We start from the raw sequence: 8145 nt of genomic DNA, 5'->3' as shown, positions 1-8145 counted from the left end.
AAATATTCAAAATGGCGGACGGAGGAGCAGCGAGTCAAGATGAGAGTTCAGCCGCGGCGGCAGCAGCAGCAGGTAATCATTACAGCATTTTACATATTCATATTCATACTCAACCCCGGCTCCCGCTGCTCCCCCCGCGACTTAGCATAATTTATTAGTACTCAGGATTATTATAATTAACGGCGGGGAGATGGGGGGCCGGGGAGCACGGAGCCCCCGCCGAGCGCCGAGCGGAGGGGAAAAGAGGCTCGGAGCGGCCAGGCGGAGGGGGAAGACAAGGGGCAAAGGGGACGGCGAGCCGCCGCCCCCGCCTGCCCCCGGCCCACCCCGCCGCCGCCGCCGCCGCCGCCGCCGCCGCCGCCCGCCGGCACCGGCCCTCCTCCTCCGCCGCCGCCTCGCGTGCCCGGACCCGAGCGGGTCGGCGCCGGGGCCGGGGCACGGGGAGAGGACAATAAAGACATTTTACATATTCATAGCTGCCGGCCGGCGGGGCGCGGCGGGGCGCGGGCGGGCGCCCGGGCCGGCGGGCGCGGGGGGGGAGGCATGGAGGAGGATGGAGGTGGCGGCGAGCACAATGCCGGGGAGGCGGCGGGACCGCAGCGGACCCCGGCGGCCGGACAGCCGCGCGCGTCGCCCCCCCCACCCCGGGAGCGGGCCCGGCCGGGGGGGCGCTGCCCGCCGCGGGGTGGGCGCGGAGGGCGGCTGGGGGTGCGCCCGGGGAGAGCGCCTTGCCCGCACCCTCCGGCACCGGGGTCCGAGCGGGGCTGAACCGGGGTCACGGCCCCGCGCACCTCGGCCGCGCCCCGCTTGTCCCGGTGCGGCGGCCTGACCTGGGCCTGCGCTCTCGGTGGGTAGGGGCGAGCGGCACGGGCGCTGCGAGGTGGCCCCGGGCGGCGGGGGCAGGGAGCCCGCGCGAGGGTCCGCTTCGCCCCCTCGGGGCGGACGGGGTTGAAAGGCGGCCCCGGGGAACGTTCCCGGCGGGGGGATGTCCTCCGGGGCCGCCCATGTGCTCCGCGCTATCGGTCACAGTCTCCGTGGGTCCTGGAAAAGCCCCCTGGCCGGGTCGGCCGTGTCCCGGGGGAGTTGGGTGGAGGTGCCCGTCGTGGTCTGACCTCCGTCCCCCTGCCCCTCGCGCGCCGCACCCCCCCCCCCCCGCCTCTGCGCCTGACCCGGACGGACGAGGCTGGGGGCCCTCGGGGGCCTCGCGCTCCCAGGCCCCAGAGCGCCCGGAGGCCTCCCGAGAACTCGATGTGGAGGCCGCCCTCCTGCCCCTGCCCCAGAGCCGACTGGCCTGACAAGTTGATAATATTCTTGCTTGCCCCTCTCCTGGGGAGTTGGGCAGGGGCGGGGATCCCCCTCCCTGGTTCTGTGGTGATGTTTCCTTGCTGGGTGCTGGGTCCTCTCTCCTCTCTGCTTAGCCGAACCTCTCTCATTTGAATAATGTCTAATTCGGGGAGGTTTATATTATTGAAATGGCCGCCTGGCTTTCCCCGCCTCTCATGTTTAGTAATTCAGACCTTTAATAACAGCCACTCACAGCCCAACGCCGTGTTTATATTTTACATTCGCCCCATGTGCTTTTGTGGTTCGATATGATTCTTTTTTTTTTTTCCCTTGGCAATCCACAGGGCTCTGAGATCAAACCCAGGCTGTGCTGGAGAGCAGAGGGAGAGCTAGGCCTTGGCTCTTCTGGCAGTTGCCTAGGCCTCATGTTCTCTGCCGCTTGATTTATTTACTAATAACCAAAATGACTCCCCCCAGCAACTTCCACACACATACCCCTCATCCGCGGGCAAAACAAACCCTCCTGGGGCCTTACTAGAATTGAAACAGCTCCTAGCTAAGTATCAACTCTGTCGTTGTTTTGTTTTTTCTTAAAAAGACTTTCTTCTAGTTTGCAGTAGTACTGGGCCTCAGGAAAAAAAATCTTTCTCATCTTCAGATTCTATTGAAACCTATTTGGTTTAATAGAAATAAATCACTTTGTTTTAGGGATAGTTCTCCCTGCCGCGTGGCTCCTAACCCCAAGTTAAACACTTTTAGGGTTTGTAAAGGTCTGCAGTATTTGTAAAACCAATGGTTTTTGTCTAGGAGTTTTAGGATAGCTAAGTATTTTAGAAATTCCAATTAACAGCACTTTCAGAATTTCTCAGTGCTACATTCCCTTTTCAACCCTTCATTCTGATTTAAAATGGGACTGATATTAATTTTGTGCTATTACTGTCATAGATTTGTTTATTTTAATTGTAGCACTCCTGAAAACAGAAATGGGGTTATGTTTTCCTTGAGTGTTTGTGTCATGGTTAAATGAGTGAAAATAGAAGAATAAACACAGACGTTGTGTCTACCTTGATCTTGGAACTTATTCCCCTCCCAGCACAGTGCCCTTCTTCTTTAAGTTGTCAGAATTGATTTTATGTTTTATGTAGACTTAGGACTGTTGGTCTGTGAAAGGCAGATTAATTTCTGCTACTAGAAGAAACAATAGTTTTGATTTTTAGTCTTTCCCTTGGTAAAGTTTTCTATCCTTTTTGTTTTGTATAGTTGTAGTGTGTTTTTTAAAAACATAGTGTTGCTTCTCATTGGTGCTTTTTTTTACCCCCCTAGTAGTGAAAGTATCAGAGAAGTGTTGCTTAACATGGATGTGTTAAACCTTTGAAATTATGTTAAGGCAATTTATGGTCAGGTGCTAGGTGCAGATTATCTGAGACGTTAGTCTTCAGTTTAGTTTGTAACAAAATTTTAGATTTGATGGGCTAAAAGCAAGCCAATTTCAAATAACTGGTGCTCACCATTTTTCTTCTTTCACCTCCAGTAGGCAGGCCCTGAATGCAGCAGGAAAAAAAAATCGGGAGCTTTCATGAGAATGTTCAGGTGAATGACTGCTTCATGAAGAGACCTGAAGCATGGGGTTGGATGGACAAAAAGCAGTGATATGATTTCATGCCTTAAATAGCATATGTTTTTGCACCGGATTCCCAAGATATGGTCAAACTGATGATATCATTGGACAGAGGACAAGGTGCAGTTAATTTGATTTATTGTCCTGAGGTGAAGTGTAACAGTGAAATCGTCTCACAGGGAAACCATTTATCTCGGGACAATTTCCTTTATAGCTGCAATTTAACCACTACCGAGGCTGTAGATATTTTATCCAAGATGATAAAACGTACATTGCATTTTACAAACAAAATTTCATTGTTACAGTTTTTGTAGTACAGAAAAGGATGAATATTGTTAACTGGCCTTATATTTTGGTTGGCTTTCCATGCCATTGTAAAAATTCATTTCCTCAAATTCTCGGAGACTATGGATTTTAAATAAGTATAATCATAGAAGTATCCATATGCATGTTTATTTTAGATGGGTTCTTTGTGATCCCCCAAACTCCAATAAGAAGCTGCGTTTCTTGACTTAGAGCACTGTCCAGGTTGAAGAAGGAGAGATCATTTGCCTTAGAACATATTTCAATGAATGAAGTTGAAGAGGATAAGGGCTATATATTCTTTTAGGTTGAAATTATTGTGTTTAAGATAAGGTAAAATAGTTACAGGAAAGAGTGTGCTTTGCAAACAGTTTTTAAAAAAATAATTTAGAATTCTTTTTGGCTTTGTCATAAATTAGTCTGGACAAGTTTGTGCATTTTGATTGATTAGTGATTTTTAAAATTGTTCCATTGTGAGCTAGTGATTCTTTATGTAATTTTTGACATGTTAGTAGACATATTAGTCTTTGAATGTTAGTACATTTTGACATATTAGTAGATTTTCCTATTAGTAGATTAGTAGATTTTTCATTGTATTTTTAACTAGTTTATCTTAAAGTCATGATTAAAATGCCTTAGGAATATGGTAGAATTGCTATGCTTTTTTCCTAACTCTACCTTGTGAGCCAAGCTTTGTTGGAGTGTTTTAGGTTACCTTTGAGCTTTCATAAGTTGTAACCTGCTGTCTCCTTTTGTCTGTCAAGTGGCTTTCCAAAAGTTTTCAGAAAACCCGTTGTCACGTCCTTCTTAACTTGCCCCACCTATTTATTATAATGGTACTTTTGACTTCAGGTCTTGAAAATTCATGTGACAGCTGACCAAATGTTTTAAATTTCTAAACGGACTGTTCTGCTTCCAAGCCATTACTGTACAAGTAATTTTTAACCTCTTCTCCAAACTAGTTTCTAATTCCTTTCATTTTATCATTGTCAAAAATCCCAAGGAAAAACAAACGACGACTATTATTCAGGTTTAAGTGGTGTAGTATTCTATCATATTTTTAATTTACTTTTCTCTGCATCGCTGGCAGTATAAAGCAGAAGAAATAAAATGTGTTTCATTGCTGCCTAGCTTGAAGTAATTGTTAAATCTGTTATTTATCTGGTCAGTAGGTTTTGGAATAAGTTTAGGGCTCAGAATGTTAAATTGCTCTTATCCAGCCACCAAAGATGTTTAAAGGAGCCTTGAATATTTGAAGCAAGTGGTTCTAAAATGACAGAACTGGAAATTTGAATGTTATCTTTCATAAGGGTTTTCCATTAAAAATGAAATATTTGCAGTTTCTTGCTTGATCTTGAATTTAGTTGTGTAAGTTGTGTTTTTAAAATTGGTCACTCACTTTCATGAATATCTATTTCCTTTGTACGAGGAAGACTATAATATGTAGTGGTGATTGCCTTGTTGTTATCAGTTATTTTTGTTTTGTTTTTAGTGTTGAAAACCCATAGCTCTAGTCTTTGCATATTGGTCTGCTTTCAAGCACTATTAAAATTAATTTTCTTTTAAAATACTGGTGTGTGACTGTCATTAATTTGCTTTTATAATGGCAGTATTGGGTCAGTTACACAGTTTTTGTGATTAGTAAAGACTTACTATGAAGCCTAATTTTAAGCAGGGATGTGTTTTCCTAATGGAAGTGATTGTATTTAGAACTATTTAGATAATTATTATTTACAGAACAGAACAAGTCATAGACAAAACATGCCCCTTTTTGGTCACCCATGTCCTTGTTTCTGTTGCCTCCTTTAGTGCTAAATGCCTGAGCAAACGTGCTTGTTATTTATTTCTTCAAGGAAATGTAATATTAGGCATTAGAGTGTGGGTTTTATTGTTACACACCGCCTCAGTTGAGTTTCTGCATCCCTCCAGAATGAATTCTTTCCCCTGTTTACTTTTTTTAGGAAACTCTTTGGGCCAGAATTTTGCTTAATTTTATCTTTATTGTTTTGCTTAAATAAGATAAATATCTTTTTGAGTGGAATCAAGATTGAAAGAGGTAATAATTACGGTTCACAGAGAATAGCAGCTTCCTTATCCATCTTTTGCTGAACGTTTTTGCATATTATTGACATCTTGTGAATAAAGATAATTGAATAACTTTGTAGATTTATATTTCTTCTTAGGAATAAATCGGTTTTATCTTATACTGAAGTAACTGGCAGTGAGCCCTTGTAAACTCTTTCAGCAGTAATAGCAATGGAAACAAAAGTAGCATGTGCGGAGCCATTGCCTGACTTACTGATCCGTTTACAGTATATTTAGAATTTGGAATATGAGAATTGTCTTGAGTTTCAGAACCTCTCGTATGAGGAAGCTCTTTACATGTACATAGTGCATGTGGTTTATAGAGTTCTGTGTGTTTTCACTATAAGATGTTAATTTATTGAGCATTGATAGGATATTTTGTTTGTACTCAATGACTGATATAGCTCCTTTGTTTTTTGTTTTTAATTTTTTTTTCCAGTTAAGCAAATACTCAAGTTTTCAGTGTTGCCTAGATTTTGCTGACAAGACTCGTAGTGAGCAAAAGAAGAATCAGCAAACCTCTAGATTAACCACATTCTTTTTTTAAAGTACTGTCCAGGAAACTGGATATTCATCCAAAAAAGGATACACAATATTAATAAAAAAAAAAAGACAATGGGAAAAGCACAAAACTAAGCTCAATATGAGTGTTGCTAGTAGCTTTACTTAGCCTGCAATATTGAAAGTCATTGCAAATACAATTTAATTTGTCACATGATTTATTTCATAATTCTCTGTGTAATTTTACTGGTTTTTATGTTGGAATCATAGCAATAGTGTATAAAGTTAATTTAGTAAAATAAAAATTATGGTAGGTCTTTTTTTTGACTAGTGAGTTTTCTCTGCAATAGAAGATATAAACAGGAATGACTGGAAAGTAAACATTATGTTGTGTATGTTAAACAGCTCATTGGTGTTTAACATGTGATCACCTTAAGTAATGGAGTTGCACTGACTGGCTTTGTAACCTACAGAGTGAATATACTTTTTTAGAGAAAAGTGACTTAGCTATTTTTTTGTTTTAGTACACTTATTTTAATGGTCTGCTTAATGAAAACAAATCATACTGCAGTGCAAGTATATTATAATCAATCTTTTAAGAATAGTTATTTAAACATTTCTTAGCTTAAAGGAAGTATCTGCCATATACCTGGTCCTGTGCCAGTTGTTCTTGGGGATAACAAGGGACTATAAGACCCTGTTGTGGAGGAGTTGGTAAGTGTTTACTTAGCAGGGAAAATTAAAAAACAATGTATATAATTACATGTTAAAATATGTAACAGATAATAATGATCAGAGTGGAGATCAGGGTGTGTCCAGGTTTGTAGGAACCAAAGCATCCTAGAACTGTTGTTGCTGGAAGGTAATTTAGATACAATCTATCCTGAAGCCTTTACTTTATAGAGGAGGAAATGTTCTCACAGTGGGTTAGTGACTTGCCCAGTCTCTTAACTGTAGAGTAAGTGATGAGAACACAAGACTTCTGATTTTCTAGTCTCCTCACCACATCCCCAATCTCTCACTCTACCACATTGCTGCTAGTCAGAGAAGACTTGAAGTAGAAGATGAAATTTTTAAGCTGAGCTTAAAAGGGAAAAAAGAATTGAGAGGAATGAGAAGATAGGGAAGGGGATCGCAGAGGAGGCTGTGTTCAAGACTGTGCTGTACAAGTAAAGAATGAGGCGTTTGTTCTGTGTGCAGGGGGGCTGGTGGAGGTTTTGGAAGTAAGGAATCCTATGATAAAAGTGGTGTTTTGGTATTAACATGGTGATGTGCAAGATGGTTTGAAATAGGAAGGGAGAGATTGGATCTATGTAAACCAGTATATAAAAATCGAAGTATGGGGGCCAGCCGAGAGGCGTAGTGGTTAAGTTTGAGCACTCTGCTTCGGTGGCCCAGGGTTCACAGGTTCGATTCCTGGGAGCCAACCTATGCACTGCTCGTCAAGCCATGCTGTGGCGGTGTCCCATATACAAAAAATAGAGGAAGATGGGCACAGATGTTAGCTCAGGGCTAATCTTCCTCGGCAAAAAAGAGGAGAATTGGCAACAGATGTTAGCTCAGAGCCAGTCTTCCTCACACACACAAAAAAATTGAAGTAGATAGTTTGTTGACTAATTGCTTTAAGTGGTGTTAGAGATACAAACATCCTGAGATGGTTACCTGACCTCAAGAGGCTTTCAATCTAAGAATGATGTGATGAAATGGATAAGCCGTAATAAAGATGTTGAGGATGTTGTCCATTATGTCACACAGAGTAAGGACCTTTGGGAGAACTTCTTGCCTGGTCTTTACAGTAGGAACTACTTTAATTCTGACCAATGGTTTTGTTTTTAGTCTTCTGGACACTGAATTGTCTAGTTGACTTAGTTTCCTTTTCAAATCAAACTCTGGTGTTCAGACCAAAGTGTTGACCTGAAGGTTAGATAGGCACTTATGGTATGCATTTTCATAGCCTCATTCCCAGTTCCACTTTATGTCCTCAATTTTTTTTTTTGTATTTCTTTTATTGCTTCCATCTTTAAACTTTCTTTATTTTGTGTTTTATGTGGCCTACCTTATATACTTTCTGGAGCAAGGCAGGTATAAGTAAAATAAAATTACCATAACTGTGCCATAATGATAATGTCTATATTTTTATAGTACCTTAAAATTTGTAGCAGCACTCTCATTTTCATTACTGCAGTTGATCCTTTCAGGCAAATATTATTATACCCATTTTATAGTGGAGTAAAACAAAGCCCGGATTAAATGACTTTCCCAAGGTCAAGTGCTTAATAAACACTGAGTGTGTTTGGGGAATAGCAGGACTTCCAGGTTGGCTCTTACTTGGGCTGTATATTAGGGGTGGTGAA

The 8145-nt window shown here is 42.3% G+C and overlaps 1 protein-coding gene across 2 annotated transcripts in view; it reads left to right on the top strand.

Moving 5' to 3' along the window:
- The window catches only part of POU2F1 (POU class 2 homeobox 1), a 172886-nt gene continuing 164741 nt past the window's right edge, over positions 1 to 8145 (top strand). For both annotated transcript variants that reach the window (XM_087437551.1, XM_004425076.3), the window contains exon 1: positions 1 to 72. In XM_087437551.1, the coding sequence (XP_087293677.1) occupies positions 12 to 72 (61 nt within the window). In that variant the 5' untranslated portion in view covers positions 1 to 11. The remainder of the gene's footprint in view (positions 73 to 8145) is intronic.

Source organism: Ceratotherium simum, chromosome 2 (genome assembly GCF_057802395.1).
Source record: "Ceratotherium simum simum isolate JZ-2026a chromosome 2, ASM5780239v1, whole genome shotgun sequence".
NCBI lineage: Eukaryota > Metazoa > Chordata > Mammalia > Perissodactyla > Rhinocerotidae > Ceratotherium > Ceratotherium simum.
Note: the sequence above shows the minus strand (reverse complement) of the source record. Positions and strands in the feature narration are given on the sequence as shown.